The sequence below is a fragment of the Equus asinus genome, chromosome X, assembly GCF_041296235.1.
Source record: "Equus asinus isolate D_3611 breed Donkey chromosome X, EquAss-T2T_v2, whole genome shotgun sequence".
NCBI classification, from domain to species: Eukaryota; Metazoa; Chordata; class Mammalia; order Perissodactyla; family Equidae; genus Equus; species Equus asinus.
Genome location: NC_091820.1, coordinates 51,519,611 through 51,538,469, shown reverse-complemented (window position 1 = coordinate 51,538,469; position 18,859 = coordinate 51,519,611). Strand labels below are relative to the sequence as shown.

The 18,859-nt window shown below is 37.5% G+C and overlaps 1 protein-coding gene across 3 annotated transcripts in view; it reads right to left on the bottom strand.

Moving 5' to 3' along the window:
- Positions 1-18,859, bottom strand: part of ZC3H12B (zinc finger CCCH-type containing 12B) — a 413,516-nt gene that overhangs the window by 6,814 nt on the left and 387,843 nt on the right. For all 3 annotated transcript variants that reach the window (XM_070502317.1, XM_070502316.1, XM_070502315.1), the window contains 4 exons: positions 9,104-9,870; positions 2,834-2,973; positions 874-1,108; positions 112-218 (listed from right to left, as the gene is read on the bottom strand). In XM_070502317.1, coding sequence (XP_070358418.1) covers positions 112-218; positions 874-1,108; positions 2,834-2,973; positions 9,104-9,714 — 1,093 coding nt within the window. In that variant the 5' untranslated portion in view covers positions 9,715-9,870. The remainder of the gene's footprint in view (positions 1-111; positions 219-873; positions 1,109-2,833; positions 2,974-9,103; positions 9,871-18,859) is intronic.

Here is an 18,859-nt window from a genome sequence, read left to right as displayed (position 1 = left end):
GTGAACAAGCTAGGATTTTCCATTTGAAAGATAAATTTTGAAGAGAAAAGTATTCATAGAGTCCTTATGTTTCCCTTAATACAGAACTCAGTTCTGCACATAGGTACTCACCATAAGGGCATGGTTGTTTCTTGTGCTCAGGAACAACGGGTCTCTTTCTTAAGAAATTTTCAAGGCTTGGGCCATGGCGCCCTAAAGGATCATCTGGAGGCATAAATCTAAAAGCAAGCAAGCAAGAGATAAATGCTTTCCCTTCTGTCCCTACTATCCCTTATCAGGAGTTCAGACCTTCATTACCTCTTGCTTATACTGTTGTCACAGCTTTTTAATTGCCCTTCCTGCCTCAAGTCTATCTTTTGCTAAGCCAGCAGTCCTTCTCTCTGTTCCCAGTTGATAGCAAGAAAAGGATAATTTCTCCTGTGTGTCATTTTTCCATGGACTATATGTTCCAGTCATACTGGCATGCCTGCTGGTTCCCCCAATATGCAACCCACTTTCACATCTTTATAGCTTTATTCATGATGTCCCCTTTACCTCTAATGCCCAACAACTCCCTTTCCTCTGTCTCTAAACTTCATCTCAAATGTCATCTCCTCTGTGAAGCTTTTCCCTATCCTTTTTCATCAACAAAGCAATTTAAGAAATTCTAACCACAGCACTTATCACAACACATTGTGGTTGTCTCTTTCCACCACACTTTGAGCCTCTTAAGACTAAGTCTTGTCTCTTACTCAGCCTTTTGTCCCTATGGAAACTAGCATAATGCACAGTACACAGTAAGTGTTCAGTAGATGTTTATTGAAATGAAATGAAATCTGTTCCTAGTGGTAACTTGGATTTAGGCTATTTAGAGCCTATTGGAAAGAAACGTACTTGTCATTCACGAAAGAATACATCAGCAACCGCTCCTCTATAAACTTCTTCCATTCTGGCTTTTCTACTTGAAGGTCCCGGTAGTTATCATTGGAGACAATGATGCCATCAGAATCAAAAGCCAGTTTGACTATGAACCGGTCATCATAGCAGACGACTCTCCTGCCCTGAACCCTTCTGGATGGCGTGAAGACAAGAATCTTTTCCTTTTCCAGTTTACGTAGGATATCTTGATCTGTTGAAATATGAATTATATGCCACAGAGTAGAGATCATCTTTGGAAATTAACAGCTCTACCTCCATATTACAAATACAAAAGTCGGTACTAGATGAATATATTATTTGCCCTTAGAGAGAAAGTAGCCTCTATTCTTGGCTATGGTAGTAATTTGGATTGTCACTTTTGGCAAGTCAACTTCCCCTTTGAACTTCAGTTTTCTTTTTGATAAAATGAAGGAACAGGATTCAATAACATCTAAGTTTTTAAAACTACCATGAAGAGTGAGAAATAACACTGATATACTAGTATTCTTTTTTTTTTTTTTGAGGAAGATTAGCCCTGAGCTAACTGTTGCCAATCCTCCTCTTTTTGCTCAGGAAGACTGGCCCTGAGCTAACATCTATGCCCACTTCCTCTACTTTATATGTGGGACGTCTACCACAGCATGGCGTGCAAAGCAGCACCATGTCCACACCCGGGATCTGAACCAGCGAACCCCGGGCCACTAAAGTGGAACGTGTGCACTTAACCGCTGCACCACCTGGCCGGCCCCTATACTAGCTTTCTTGATGCTTGTTTTGCCCTTTGGCTGAAGCACCAGCTTTTGACTGCTGAAGAAAACAGGGCAGTGTGCTGAGGATGTGTCTGCCAGGAGGAGAGTAAAGCATCACTCCTAGGGACTTACATTTTTGCCCTCTGCCTGATGGAAGGCCACAACTAAGAGAAAACATCAAGCTGTAGCATGTGAGTATTGACGTCCTTTTTTTGGCTTCTTACTTGCTGAGGAAAGAAAGCTTACAGGCTGGGTTTGAGCAAGGCCAGGATCCACTCTCAGACTGAGGCTGAGGGCCTGTTCAGCAGCTAGCAGACAGCTCCATGGCACAGCTCTGACAGCCATTCACTGGACTTTCTCATTTGGCACATCAGGCAACAGCTGATACTCAGAGGACTGGGTCTATATGCTCTCCAATGCTGTAAAGAGCTAGCTTCACATACTGTTGTAAGTGAATGTAGTGATCCTACTGCCATTAGGGCCACATCATGACTTTTGTGGACCTTAGGCACTTTTGCCTTCATGGGCCCCTTCTTCCATAAAGAAATATTTAAAATTCACTTTACAACTGCATTGGTATAAAGACAAATAATCTAGTTAGATATATTATTACACATTGTTATTTTATTCAATTTTTCCTTCTGATATTAAAAGAAAATAATAAAATTAAAACATTTCCATGGGACCCTAAAAGTTTTATAGGCCCTAGGCACTGGTCCTACTGTGCCTCATGGATAACTTGGCTCTGACTGCCATGGGACATTGCTTTCTCTCTACTCTGCCTCCTAATTTGCAAATCCCACAATAACTTCTATGGTACAGAATGAGATCCACTGTCTACCATGGTTTCTTTAGTCATTTGGAAAACTTAGTCACATTCATAACCAGATTCATCCCACTTTAGTCTGAAGTCTATGCTCAAATAAGAAAGCACTCCTAATTTTCAATTGTTTGCTTTATTCTTTGCCAAAGTGAAGTTGCCTGTATTTAACTGCCATAGGCCACAATACAATGATGGTATTATTTGGGTAAGGAAAAACATGCTTAAAAATATACTTAATATAAAATATTTTAAGTATACTTAATAAACTTAGAAAAATATATAAATTGGGCCCATCAACCTCTACCAAAACTATCTTGCTAGCTTTGCCTCTGGATGAGAAAAAACATCTTATTTGAAATAGTACCTGTAATTGGTGCATCAGGGCGGGATTGCTCCTTTCTCCATGCAGGCACAAATACAGTAATATCTTTATGGCCTTTATCTAAAAACCAATCCACAGCAAGTTGTATTCCTCTACAGGAGAACTCTTCTTTATTCCCATGGCTTTAGAAAGATAAAGAATGAGAGGATAGAGGATTGACAACAGGTAGCAAAGAATTACTCCAAACAGGGTTTTTCTTTGTACCAAGACATTAACAACAGACGTGCTAATTTTGATGGTGCCAAAAATATATTTTTAAAAATAGCAAATCAAATTCTTTTTTATTCAATCACTACAAATATTGCCATTATTATTAAACCTTCACTCAAGGCCACAGATGATTAATAACAGCTCCCAACTTATAGCAGCCCTGGTGGCTATTTCCTATCACTACTTCCATTTTCTCTCTTCTCTTTCTGTTTCCACCACCACTTTCTTTTCAAAGATTCAGATATTCACAATAGATGAAAAAAGAAGAGGTGCCACCAGAGGTCTAGATAAAGTTTATATGGAGGATTAGTTCGAGATGAGTCTTAAGCTCTTATATTAAGCTTAAAAAATAACAGTAACAGCAAGAAAGACACACATAAATGCTGACTGAAAATAGTTATCACATTTAACTAAATATAGCACACCAACAAAAATCACATTCTTGAAAATTTTAAGATGTGGGAAATGATCACAATATAATGCTAAAAGAGAAAAAGGATACAAACTATATACAATGCAAACTGAATTTTGTAGAAGAAAGTCTATGTGTAAGGTTAGAAAAATACGAGAAAACAGATACATCAAAATATTAATAAAAATTCTTCTATGTGAGAGGGTTATAAATGACTTATTTTCTTTCTTTAATTCAAAAATTTCCCCCCAAAAATGAGTATTCTTTTTATAATTAGAACATGATGTTTTTACAGAAGACGTTTTTAGAGAAGATGTTCTATCACAATTAATTGTAGGAATAAACATTGTAAAAACTTAAAAAACCAAACAAAATTCATTTGATTGGAAATTGGAAGAGGGAAAATTAGCAGATGAATTGGGGGAAAATATATTGATTGTCATCATCTTTTTTTTTTTAAGATTTTATTTCATTTTATTCATTTATTTATTTATTTTGAGGAAGATTAGCCCTGAGCTAACTGCCGCCAATCCTCTTATTTTTGCTGAGGGAGGCTGGCCCTGAGCTAACATCTGTGCCCATCTTCCTCTACTTTATATTTGGGATGCCTACCACAGCATGGCTTGTCAAGCAGTACCATGTTGGTACCTGGGATCCGAACCAGTGAATACCGGGCTGCTGAAGCGGAACGTGCACAGTTAACCGCTGTGCCATTGGGCCAGCTCCTTAAAGATTTTATTTTTCCTTCTTCTACCCATAGCCCCCAAGTGAATAGCTGTTATTCTCATCATCTTAAAAACTCACAAAAGATGTACTAGATTTGTGCGTAGTTTGGTCGTGAAAATTCTGTTCTCTTAGCATGGAATCTGGTGCTCTGACACATGTATAAGCCACACTAAATTACAGTTAATTAAACAGCTTGGATGGTAAAAGAACTTGGCATACATGTATCAATTCTATTACAATAAACTGGATATTGCCTGTCAAACAAGACTGATCAAAAGAGAACCATTTTGCTAGAAGGTTAATTAAGACAATGTGATAGGGGCTCTCTTTTTACATTCCTCACTTTCTCATTGGTACTCATTCACTCAACCATAAGAGAAATTAGCTCCAATTATATTATTTCTTTTGGGTGAATTTATACACAATCTCAGGGGCCCCATTAATACCTGCACCGCAAGACTTCCCAGTGTCTTATCACTTTTGAGGCACATGACAAAAATTTATTAGATGCCTTTATTAACATTTCCAAACACATGTTAATCATGTTCAAAAGTTTCCAGTGAGTACCATAAAGCAATTTTACTACTCTAATAAAAGTCAAAGCACTTAAGAAAAAAAAGAAAGGAAAATATATTTAATTGCCAATATACTCCAAGGTAGCCTTAGAGACAGCTACCACTGATTGCTTCTAAAAAGTTGAACAATGGGTAAATTGGGCAAGTCCATGGCTGGTAAAGGATTAAAATTAGATGACCTCAGCATAAAATAGGTGGGAGGAGATGACCAGCTGTAACTTTTCCCGCTGCTATAGTGCTGGTAAGTATAAAATGAACTCAGGAAAATCATCAGAATTGTCATTAGAGGGGGAATTTGGAGGAAGGAGAAGGGATTTCATTTCACTTGGTTCTGTGGTGCTATAAAGTGTGTCCTCCCTAACACAGTTTAAGACTAGAAATAAATATAAGAGTAACATTTACATCGGATACCCTAATTTTATATTGTATACTGGCAAATTCATTGTTTAAAAATATTTTTCATCATTATAAAAGTAATATATACTTATAGTATAAAATGTGGAAAATACACAAAATATAAAGAAAAAACGCTGCACAATAGGGTTTAATACCACCCAGAGATAAACACTGTTAATATTTTGATGCATCTGTATCCTGATATCGATTTTTTAGCATACCGAGAATTATCACGTTAAGAAAAACTGTTAAATACATATAGCATTCCAGTGAAAATATATTAAAATCATGCCATTGGAGTGTTCCATGAAGTGCACCAAATGCCTAGTAGGAATCAGAATTCACATTCAACATTTATCAAGGTGGCAGTGAAGTCCTACATAAGGGCCCGGAATGCAAAGTTTAGCTCTCAATAAATATTTAAGGAAAGAATAAATTTTTAAAAAGTGGAAAATAAAGCTTGGAAGATGACCTGTTTTAGCCCAAACCCACAAAATGTCCTTTTCCAATCTAAAAAATGCTAGGACCTAAGAGACTATCTAAAAAATCTAAAGCCTAGACTTGTAAGTCATAGGATGTCTTGGTGACACTACAGCTCACTTTGTCCTGTAAACTGGCTCACATACATATTATGATCCAGGTTCCAAGCCAAATTCTACCTAGCAGATGGGTCACCGGCCTCTCCCTCTTCACTTTTTTTTTTTGCAGTGTTCAAATATTTGGGCTTCTCCCAGACTTAACAAGTAATATGGCAGCATTTACATTTTAAAGACTTAATTCCCCTGAAATAGATTTTTCCTCCCAAAGGAGACGGCTTTCAGAATGAACATACCCTTTAGGATCTTACCATATATCAGTATGTGAATCACAGGTACATCACTACTGCAAATGTTAAACAAATGCTGTTGATGACAAACAAAGCATCATGATTTCAATGCAGGCTCATTCAACATGCTGAGGAACAACAGATGTTAATATGTAGTTTGTCTAAGAAGTACCAATCTCATGACAAAGTTACAGCTAACCAATGGGGAAACAAACTGAATTTAGATTAAAGGAACTAACAAATTCATAGGCAGACCATGGCACTGAACTTTGACTGTGTGAAATGTGATTGCAGAATAAACGGGACTCATCAGTAACTTACCTAGTCAGACAAGGGAAGAGATGCTAACAAGGACACAGTTGGCAATTTAAAAAAATCACGTGGTCCACTATGCATTATTTTAATACGCTCCTAAAAATAAGGTTGAGTGCTGATTTTTTTTTGCTTTATTTAAATTGTGTGAGGTATCTTTAATTTAGTAAAGCAACTCCTACAAAAGACAAAAGTTCATCTTCCTATTAGTATGACAGTTTGCTACTGGCATAGACTAGATATGTTGAAATGAATTACCTTGGTAATTAATCTCTTCATTATTTCTTACAAAGTAAAAGGGCCATAGAGTGTCCTTCGTAACTCAGCAACCCTTGAATAGAAGTCCAAAAACAAGGAAGATCTTATATCACCATGAAGTCAAAGTCCTCAAAGAAGTCCTGAGTTCTCATCTTCATCTCCCAAACACAACACCCTTATAGAAGGGTAGGCTTTGGGAAATAGGTCTAATCTAAGGTGTTTTGGGTAGTCTGGTCTGGTAAGTGATTGAGTTTGGCAGATGCCATATCTCTTCCCCTCAAGAATCACTCTGGTATACATTATAGTATACTATTAAGAGGGGAGCAGAGTTACTTTCGGTCCTTTGAACATAAAAATCGCTCTCTCCTTTTCACTGGCCCACTGCATCGTTCTGATTACTGTAGTATTGTGTACAGGTCATTTAACTTTCTTGTTACTGTACTTCTAGTTTCCCCTCATTAAAACAGGAGAGATGCCTCGCCTGCTTTACTCACTTTGTGATGATGCTGTCATGATTTAAAAGATTTGAAAAAGGAAATCTGAAAATATATTTTCTGTTACTAGGAAGGATGTCAAATATTCTTAATAACAGTAATAGATACATACTATTGCATGATATTGTCGAAGGAGCATTGGAGTCAGATTCAAGTTTTAATACAAGCTTTGCCATTTATTATTTGTGTAACCTTGGGCAGTTACTCTATCTCTCTGAACCTGTCTCCTCACATGCAAAAATGAACCTAATTAGTCCATTCTTGTAGATTTTTTAGTGAGGATTAAATCACATTGTGCAAAAGCATCTGGCACAGAATAGAGATTTATACAGAATAGAGATTTATAAATGTTAGTTTCATTTCATCCATTTGAAGCCAGAATACAAGTTTAAGTCCTCACTTTACTACTTACTAGCTATAAAAAGTAACCTCAAAGAAGTCATTTAACCTTGCTGAGCTCTAGTTTTCTCATCTGTAAAGTAAAGTTGCTATAAAGATTAAATAGAATTTTATATTAAAATGTACCTCCAGATAGCCTGCAAGCAACTCCTGCATACAGCAATGGTATGGTTCATAAGACTTGCCCCTATCCCCGCTCCCTCATATCTCTGTGGGAGCATCAAATACTCTTCTGTGTGCTGTGGGGAAAACCAGAGAGGCATAAAACAAAGTCCCTGCCTTCAAAGACAATGGGGTAATCAAATGAAAGACATACTAGTCTAAAGCTTTTTACTTAGTTCTGATTGTGTACAGTCTAAGAATTCTAGTGAGTTCATCAAGCAGTGGTGGACTCAATAGGAAACAGGCTCCTGATCACTAGGAAGTTTTAAGCCAAAGCTGGATAATAACTCATTTGAAAAATAGAAGAAGGGATTCCTAAGGCTCTCTGACATGAGATAAAAAGTTATTTGAGAGAGTATGGAATAAAGTATAAAGGCACTGTTAGTTATGTATTACTTTTCTATTGCTACTGTAACAGATTACTGCACATTCAGTAACTTAAAATAACACCAATTTATTCCCTTATAGTTCAGGAGGTCAGAAGTCTAAAATCAAGGTGTTGGCAAGGCTGTGTTCTTTCTTCAGACTTCAGGGAAGAATTCGTCTCCTTGCCTTTTTCAGCTTCTGGAGGGTGACCACATTCCTTGGCTCATGGCCCCTTTCTTACATCACCCCAATCTCCTGTTTCTGTCATCACATCTCCTACTACTCATTCTGATCCTGCTGCCTCCCTCTCTCTTACAAAGACCCTTATGATTACATTGAGCCCATCTTGATAATCCAGGATAATCCATTTTAAGATCCTTATCTTAATCACATCTGCAAAGTTCCTTTTACCATGTAAGATAACATATTCACAGATCCTAGGAATCAAGATGTGTACATCTTTAGTGGGCTATTATTCAGCCTACCATAGGTACTGAAGCTCAGAGACAATCATTGGGATCAGAAAAGTCAGGATGGTGTTTGTGGAGGGTATGAATATAAGGAGGAGGTTACTCCTAAGTTGGGAAATTACATGAACACAAGTAAGGTGGATAAAAATCAGCATAATTTACATGGAGACTGTTAAAGAGACTGATGTAAATGCAGTAAGTGTGAGAGATGCAATCACATGGGAGGAGGGAAAGGTCAGATCACAAAGCCAGGCAAAGGGATCCAAATTTGGTAGAACGGCAATTGGGAGTTACTGCAAGTTCTCAAGTAAGCCCCCAAGTAACATTATAAAGCCAGGATTTTCAGGATGATTGGCCTAGCCAAGTAGAAGTGGGAGAGGGGACGCCAAGAGGAGCAAAGGCTGAATGGTTATGTCTCCTCTGAAGCATCACTGATGTCTAAGCTGCTTTCAGAATACCCGAAAAGACTCTGGCAACAATTTCAAAGGAGACAGAAAAGTCTACAGCCAGATCATTTTAGCCTCTGTCTACCTAGAGGAGTACAAGCCACAGACAACAACGAAAGCCCTCTCAAAGTGCTTTGCAAAGACAATTTCTATGAGTTCAGGGCAGTTTTTAAAAAACAGAGAAAATATACCAGTCTTACCTCATTGCCACATTACTTCCATCAATGACAACTGGCCTCAAATTGTCACTGTTGTCTATTACATCTTCAAGAGACAGTTCAGGGCTTGCAATCTCTCTGGAGCTGGGCCCCCGAGGCACTAACAGACTCAAGTTGACCTGCCCTTCCGAATCACCTTTGTTCCCAAGTCTGACAAGCTCTGCCAATACATCATTAATAAGTGATTCTGGGCCGAGCTTGTTCAGCACTGATTGAATCTGTTCCTCTGCATAGCCCAGCTTTAGAGCAAAATCCATCTTGGCTTGGTATTCCTTTTCCAAGTCAAGCTTCCCATCCTGTAGAATGCTGCTCTGGGAGAAGCTTGGACGATCTAGGCAGGGTGATCTACAGAGCTGGCGGTGTGGCTTGGAGGGAATTTCCTTTTTCTTCAATTGAGCATCTCCAGGTTGGAAGCTGTTGTCATTGATGTTGACACTCTTAAGGCTCATCTGTTCAGGGTCACTCTCAGAACTTATCCACTCTTCAGAATCAGCACAGCCCTGCTCTGTGCTGTCCTCCTTAGGCTGCTGCTTCTCTTCCTTAGAAGCACTCTTCTCCATTTTTGGTGTCTCCACGGCAGCCGTGGCTGTCATCCCGTTCAGTGGGCAGTCTGAAATCGAATCAGCTCTTTTCCTTTTTAGCCTGCTTGGAATCCACGTACAGTGGCATTCTTTTGTGGTAAAACGTGGTGGTAGTGTTGGTGCAACAGTTTGCTTGTTTGGTTTGTTATGTTCAGATGTTACCAGTCCCTACAAATAGATACACATATCATAATTATGTTTATTAAAATTCTTGGGAAAGCATTTTAGAACACAGAGGTTTCTTCCTAAGAAACTACAGGTTGTCTGACATTTTATTTTTCTGACTAAAATCGTTGGACTCACCTTACATTAAAAATATAGAGAGTCTCTAATTCTCTAATAATTCTAGATATGAAAATTTCAGAGTTGGCAACAATGCTGTAATTCACACACACACACACACAGAAGTTAACTGTTAAAATCACAGCTCAAGTTAACAGCTTAATGCAACAACTTTGAGAAAAAGAAGCATGGCATTTCAACAGGGTGCATGAATATATACATCCTTGAAAGGACTATCTCTCTTCCTTTCTGCCAGGTAAGTTTTCCAAATCCTATGCCAGGTCTTTTTTGCTAAAGCTGAACTCCACTCCTGAAGAGCACAACCTCTCCAGTACTACTCTTTACAAAATATCAGGGAACCCCATCTACTGGGGAGACAGGAAAACCATTAAAATTGCTTTCAAGCAATTGAAACAGGCTATAAGGGTAAACAAGTAGAGAACTGTGTGCTCCAGATAAGTTAAGAGGTTTGTGCATACTCATGAATTGTATCTGCAGCCTCTTTTATTTATTGTAATTGGTAAATAAAAGGAGAAAATCAACTCAACTTGCATGAGAGACCAGAACATTTAAAAATATATTGATAACTCCTCACTTACTTCATCTGTGCCCACAGGTTTGAGTTCTAACCTGGCCAAAGTGTTTCCTTCAATTTGAGCCTCAGTTTCCTCATATGTAAAATGAGGACATTGATAGTTACCTCACAGGGTGAGGATTACATAAGATGAAGTAAGGAAAGTGCTTTGAAAAGTGAACAGAATATAGTAGGTTCTCAATATAGGTAAAGGGTTCAACAGATATCACCAGGTGTTCAGTTTAAAAAGAAAAAGACTGACAGCGAGGCAAGGCTATAGACCTGTGAGCACTGATAAACTCTTTAGATAGCAGCTGTGCTCACTAATGTAAAACCAGAGTGTCTATGTAATCAGTGTCCTAGGGTTTTCCACTTATATTTGAATACTATTTGTACAAACAAGAAGAAAAGCCAACAATAGCTATATCTAAGAATAATATGCATAACTGCATGCTCACTTTAAGAGAGCCATGTTTGAAAACATCGCATGCACACAGAACTGACATCTCATAACTGATATTCAGGCAGCATGTAATGACTTCTTTAATGATGATCCTATCACTTATGATTTCAGAATTTTCCCTTAACGAATCAGCCAACAGACAGACATCCATTTCACTTTCACTTCTCCATTAATCTTTGTTATTCAAATTTTAAAGCCTATTTCCTTTATAAATTTCACATTTACTATCTGACTTACATTTTATTCTCTTCAAAATAATTTCTAGTGCACACAGGGCATTGAGATTGTCCTCCCTGCATGTATTCAAAGCTCCAAAGTCACTTAAAAACAACTTTTTATAAGACTAAATGTATATTTTATTGACACATCAGAGGTACCTGGAAAAGATAAATTTGACTACTCTTACCTTGTGGATCATAGAATGTTTTTCTCCTTCTCTACTATATGATATTTTTCTCTGTCCAAATTGACGTTGGTGTGAGCACTGTTACCATGTTTACGTAGATATACAATAGTAAATTTAAACTCAGGGAAAATCTCACTACATAGGAAACCCTCATTGAAATTGCTAGTTATTATTGTGAAAGTTTCCTATTCAGTAAGCTAAAGCAGAAGAGAAATAAATGACCTAGCAAATACAAATTTGGATTTGCATTTCAAAGCCTTAAGCAAGAAGATTTTAGGAAAAATGTTGGTTGTTTGTCCTAAAACCTATGTAGGTGTGTAGGTGTCATGTGTTTCTTGTGTTTATTTTACAATGCATATTTCTTGAAGCAAAGACAGAGGAATGTCTTTTCATTCAAAAGGACAGTCACTGAGCGCCAGACACTGTGATAAACCCCGGGTCAAGGAAGAGAAACCAGAACTGAACCTGTTCTCAAAGAACTCGAAAACGAATAAAAAACTAGGAATAGCCCTAGGAAATGCTGAAACATAATTCTATAGAGAGCGACCATCTCAATTATAGTCCAAGCTGGGACACTTTTGAGGATAAAAGGAACATTACTAATAATTATGTCAGAACAATAGGCATAAACTGAGGATGTCTCAGGCAAACCTGAATGTATGGTTGGTCCTTCAAGTTGCTTGAAAATTTCCATTGACATACAGAAGAGGGAATGTTCAATTCTGTCAGTGGGGTGTGAGATGGGAGTGGTGGTTGAAAGGATTAGGAAATAATTCAAGAAGGATATAACATTTGATGTTATTTTCTGACTCATTAATTAATTAATTAATTAATATTTGGTTAGTGCCAACTATGTGCCAGGAAACATGTTAGGGGCTGGGGATATAGAAACAGATGTGGATTCTGATCTCAAGGTGCTTATAGTGGTGGTGGTGGTAGGGGGGAGACAGACAATAATCAAATAATTATGTAATTCATAGTTACAAACTGTGGAAAGTGATTCAGTGTTAAGAAATATAGGGAGATGTGAGTTGAGCCTTAAAGGAAAGAGCATCAATTTGCTCAGTAGAGAAGAATTTTTAAAATTATAGGTATATGAATATTAATATGATATTGTGCCTTAGTCAACACCTCATGCCTAATATTACTGGTGAGGAGTGATAAATGAAAGCATTAAGAATGGCTAAAGGAAAATATTTTTTCCCAAAAAGGAAGATGAGTAGGGAGAAAAGTTTCAAAGATAATGTTCTAGCTGCTACTTATGACAGGTGTTCAAAATAGTTTTTATCTTTCATTGTTATTGACTGAAAAAATTCACAAATGAGGGTATTAAAGAGTGACGTACTTTGGAAAATCATGTAGTCAGATGAAATTATAGAACTGGATGTAATTTGTTTTAAGAAGGTAAGAGCTTTGTCACCAGATAGCCACATCTTATAGGTACAGAACTCGCTTACAATTTGCTTAAGAATATTATTAAGCAAATGATGACAAATTTGCATTTGAATCTAAACAAGCAAAGAAACATAAGCAGACAAAAGCTGCCAATAGTGACCTCAAGGAATTTCCATGAAGAAAAAAACAACAGTCTTCTCTAATGAGAAGACTGGTCAGCCTAAGTTCTTCCTTCACCCCCTCCTCCCATCCTTTTACTATGAAATACAATTCATTCATTTTGCATTTGCATAGAGCAATTTTCCAAGATCAATCTACAAACTCCACTTCATCTTTTCCAAAATCTGCCAAACAATATCAGATATGGAGACAGAAACATCTGGCCATGTTTACTGAACTAAATCCATTGGTTTAAATGTTCAAAAAAGCCCAATAGCCGCATAGGACAAAGCTATCCAGCCAAGTCAAGAACAGAATAGTAAATTCTCAATGATCTACATGTGGCTAAGCCACTTTATTATTTGTGGTGTTGTTAAATCTCAAGCTGTGCTCTGGGAAGGCATATTTTGTGAGAGACTTAGGGACACCTAATTAGACAATTGCCCTTCCCTTTCTCTTCTAGCAATTTTTTTTCATAATAGGTATCCTCAAAGAAAAGACACATATCAAAAATTATCTACTGTGTTGGATTTTTGGTGGGGCCCAGATAATTGAAAAGTGACTATAGTTCAGTTATCATAAGAACACTAAGCTCTTTTCTTGGTTTCTACTCTCTGAACTATACCCTGGTTTTAGAGTTAGTTAAAAAGAACAAATCCAAATCTTTATTGTATCAAGCCATCATATTTTACTTCAAAAAGGGCAAAGAAAACAAAAGTTATTATGGAACTTTAGTAATAGTAATAAAATACAAACAAACATTTACATTTGCATTGCATATTAGAGTTGCTTAAGTGCTTTCACATACACACTCCCAATCAATAGGGCCACATCATTATGTATCCAACTCAGATTTCGTTTGTTATGACTATAAAGCCCACCTTTAGTTCTCTGTGTCAAGCACATCAACTAAAGAAATGCACAAATCCCAGGGAGAAACAAGTGTAAGCTTTCTCAATGCTTGGGAAGCAAAGGGGGTTGAAAACTTTACTGATTCTCAAAACGAAAAAGTTTCACATGAAGGCAATCTGAGAAAATCCAAAGTCCTCTTCCCATTTTCATTCATATTAAATCAATTACATACAGCAATTATATCATAAAGGAGATAAAGACTTGCTTCACTGCTTCCTCAACCTCCAACTATACCCACTTGTTCATGTGCTCTCGAATGGTTTATAGGTTGTAAGACTTAGCAAAGAAATAAGTATAAGAAATAGCATACTTTCTGTGATTTGTAAAAATGGGATTCTCCTCAAGCAATGAGAACATGATTGTCAGCCTGTTTTTTCACTACTCTCTAAAACAAAATTGGCTTTTCCTTTCTGTTTTTTTTTTAAACTTGTGTTTATCTTCAATGTATTCTCAATGTGATGCATGTCACAGTAAAATTTGTCAAGGTCAGAGCTAAGAATAAATGAACCATTCAAAATTTAGAATTTCATTTCAAAGTTTTGCATGATTAAATGGCCTCAATTCTTGTCTCCTCCCCCAAAACAAATGTTAAAGATTTAGACAAAATGTTCATAGGAAAGTAACAGTTTTTTGACTTTTATTATCCATTCATTCTTCTAGGATTGCAAACATAATAAACACACAATGATTTGATTTCAAAACACTTTATCCCTAGGTTTGAAACTGGGGCTCATTTTCTTGCTACCTTCCACTGCCACTTATTCCATTAGGAAGGACGTTTGTCTGCAGCACATCTAAAACACCTTGCACTACGCACACTCTGTTGCCCAAATTAATGAAAACGACATTGGTAAATGTAACCTTAATTTATATTGGATTTAATCTCCTAAGCAAAAAGCATTTCTAGTGTTCAATTCTCCAGAATAACAAGGAAGCTGTAGGTTATATACTTACTATTTTCTTCTTTCTATATAAAGAACATTTAGAGAAGGATCAGTTGAAATTCATGTGGAGAAGCTGCATCATACACTACAGGAGACGATCTCTGTTAGAGTAACTGTGCAGTGAATGTGTGTTCTCTGGCCACTAGTGATGACTGGTGAGCTGTTATGAAAGTAGTTTCTCCAGAGAACATTCCCACTTCCATGACTCTGGCGAAGTTTCTTATATTTCTTTCTTTCTCTTCTCCCCTCTCTTCCCTTTTCTTTCCTTCCTCTCCATTCTCTTTTTCTCTCTGTGCCACACATTCCCGCCCACAGGACTCTTTTGGTCAAAACCTATAGGAAAATGTGGCTGTGTCATCCTTTACTTAAAGTAAATTGAAAAAAAATAGTGCCTGTATTATGACTTTAATAGCAATAAACATATCTTGAGCATCCCATTCAGTTAATAATACTGAACTTGATCTTTCTTGATTCTCTCAAATTCAATTGGTTTGAAAAATGAGTGGAATAGAGTATATCCTACTTTCTTTCCTCATACTCAAATAATTAGACTAAAATTAGAAAGGACTCAATGATCGGGACAATTCTGAGGGGTAGCTGCAGTATTGCAGCCACAATATCATCAGTTTCAGTCTGGTTATCCCCAAAGATCTCCAAAAGGAAACTTGAAGTGTATTGGAAGGCAAATGGGATTAGGAGGGAAAGTGGGGAGTGGAATAGTCTTGGAGGTTATTAGATTCTCATAAGTCTTAATTCTTCTTATTTCAACTAATGCACTATTTGTTTTCACTTCCTTCCTCAGATAGTTATGTATTGTTTTTTTCAATAGCTATTCTGTTCTATCTAAGCAGTAGCTGCACTTTTGTGGCCAGTGAAGTTCATAAGAAACGGTTTCAAAAATATTTCATAGGCTTTCAGAGTAAGGAACGCTTAATAATGCAATATATGTTATACTAAGTAATATGTCAACCATTTTATGACATAGGCACTCTCCTGGCTGTCCTATGAGCCTAGGGTGCTAGTGATCCTTGAAGGACTCATGCAGGAACAGCCATAGGGGACCTGAATATAGTGAGAAGCCTTCTGCTTTTGGAGCTGGAGTGATATGATCTGGGTTCAGATCTTGCTTTTACCACTTACTAGAGTTGTGTGACTTAATGCAGTCATCTCACCTATGAGTTATGAGTCTGTTTCCTCAACTGGAAAATAGGGATGCTCTTATCTGTCTGCTGAGAGGACTGTTATGAGGATCAAACAAGAAAATGGATGTTGAAAGTATATTATAAACTGTAAAATTGTATAAATGTAAGCTATTGTTACTATTGGTCACAGCAGAGAGAGGCATGAACCAATTAATAAACAGTGACTATTGTAGCAAATTAAGAGTCAGGAGACTTAAGTGTTAGTCCCAACTGTACCACGACTAATTGTGTGATGTTAGGCAAATTATATTACCTCTCTGAGCCATAGTTTCCTCACCTGTAAAAAGAGAATGTTGATGGCACCTATTTCATAGGGTTTTGTAAGGATTAAATGCAAAACAGATATGAAAGCTGTTTATAAACTGTAAAGTTTTATATCATTTGTCCATCTAACCTATTTTCATGTCCCCAGACTTGGTAGGTTGCTTCACCACCAAGTATACTGTTGAAACATGATGTCAAAGTGGTATTTCTCTTGGATTTGCATTCCTCTTTTATCCACACATTACCACTAGGAGGATATCCAAAAACTGCCCTTCCACATTATAAAATCACTATGCCAGTTTCGATCTTTGAAGCTGGGAAGTTCTAATTTTTCACTCCCTCTCTTCATACTATGTGCCCAGCACTGTTCCAGGTGCTGGGGGGTTCTAAAACAAATATGACACAGTCCCTATACGGTGCTCACATTCTAGTAGGTAAGACAAACATGTAAACAAATAGTTATGAACAATATACTGTGCTCTCATAAGGTTGTTTATAAATGCTAAGGGAACACCAAGGAAGGAATAAAAAATTCTGCTATCTGAGGCAAGGGAAGTGAAATTTGAGCTCTCTTTGAGGATTCATCAGGGAAAGGGTAAGGAAATTGTAGAAGACACGCTAGGCAGATGCAATAGCATATGAAAGGGCATGGAGGTGTGAAAGGCCATGGTGGGGTCAAGACTAGTGAGTAATGCTCTCCACACTCTGGATTCTCTCCCCTCTACATCTTCCACTTCACTCCCTCCCTCATTTGTTACAAATCTGTCTCTCTCCCTCACTAGACTATGAATTCCATTAAAGGCAAGAACCATTCACATTCATGTTTGTATCTCTGCTTCCCCCAATCCCAAAACTTACATATTGCTTTGCAAATGGTAAGTCTTCAATAAATATTTTATCAAATGCTTCATCTTTGTACTGTTGTAGCCTCTTACATATTCACAGAAGCCTGCAGCCAGGTTCAGCTGATCAAAATTATAAAAACCATTTGACTTTATATCACTTATATATAATTCTGACTTGTACCTAAATGATGGTGAGGTGGGTTAAAATGATTTCTTGTGAGTCACTTATTATGTAGGGGCAATTTCCTTAAAAATCTGTCTATAATTGACTTTGTATTTAATATTTAATATTAGTTGTTTGGAAAGCACTTTTTTCACAGTAGAGACTAAAAATAGTGAAAAAATGCACAACAACAACTCTCCAAATGTCCAAAAGTTTATGTAATTACCTTTATGCCATGAAATCTTCTGACAGTTATGTAACTTTAAATACTAGTTATGGATGATGTCAACAGGAATGGCACAAAAAAGACCTCCAAAAATCTGCTTGTCAATAAAAGCAATGAGAACACTAACAAAAAATCTTAAAATCAACTTTTACAGAATTCTGGAAATTAACCAAAGCCTTACAATAATCCAAAAAGTGTCTATTCTAAAACCAAAACCAGAACAAAAACAAAAAACAACAAATAACTGGCTGAACCTTGGTAAGAACAGAAAATGTGGCATTTTAATTTGCCCTATTCCCATCTCCCCTCCCCAGATCCATGGTGGCCTTGAAGGCCAACAGCCTCACAACCATAGTAGCCATGAGAACCAGCAACCTAGAAGCCAATAGAGGAATCGGAATGAGTTTAGAGTTCCCCAAAAGTCACATCCCCATAGAATTATCACTATCTGATCTGTTTGGCAGTTCCTTGGAAAACTCGATTCTCAGGCCTTGTCTTTATTTGACCTGACTTAGAGCTTGGGCATATGAACAAATTTTTCCCCAAGGATATTTATCAAAAACAATTGGGGGCCACCAGGTGGCTCAGTGGTTAAGTTCACGTGCTCCACCTCAGCAGCCCAGGGTTTCTCTGGTTTGGATCCTGGGCACGGACATGGCACTGCTCATCAGGCCATGCTGAGGTGGCATCCTACATAGCACAACCAGAAGGACCTACAGCTAGCATATACAGCTATGTACTGGAGGGCTTTGGGGAGAAGAAGAATGGAAAAAAAAAGGGGAGATTGGCATCTGTTGTTAGCTCAGGTGCCAATCTTTTAAAAAAAAAATTAGAGGCAAGTGTTTAACATCACAGCTGCCTTAGGTTGTACTAACAGTTGGAGCAAACAAGAAACTGACCAAAAAACTTAAAAGGAAAAGCTGTGAACTAGATGTCCACAGGGGACATTGAAAATCTCCCACATATTCCTGGGGATCTAGAAGCACATGTGCATGTGCAGGGCTGTGCCTATGCTCAGGAAAGGTATAGAAAGGCATAATCTCTCACCTCTGGCTGACCTTAAGGCTCTGTGTGGCCAGAAGTGAAGGCTAAGGCAAAGTTATCAAATGCCTTCCAGAGTGTTGAAAGTGTGTCCCAACATACAGACAAACTCCCTCGGCAAAGGGAGGGAAGTGTATTGGTTTGAGGCATTTAAGGAAATCTTTGTTGAGCCATTAGCTGAGAACTAAGCTATTCTGAGCAGAGAATTCTGTGGTCACACACAACAAATAATACGGACTTTACAAAAATTACTTCAGACATCACTAAATAACAACTACAAC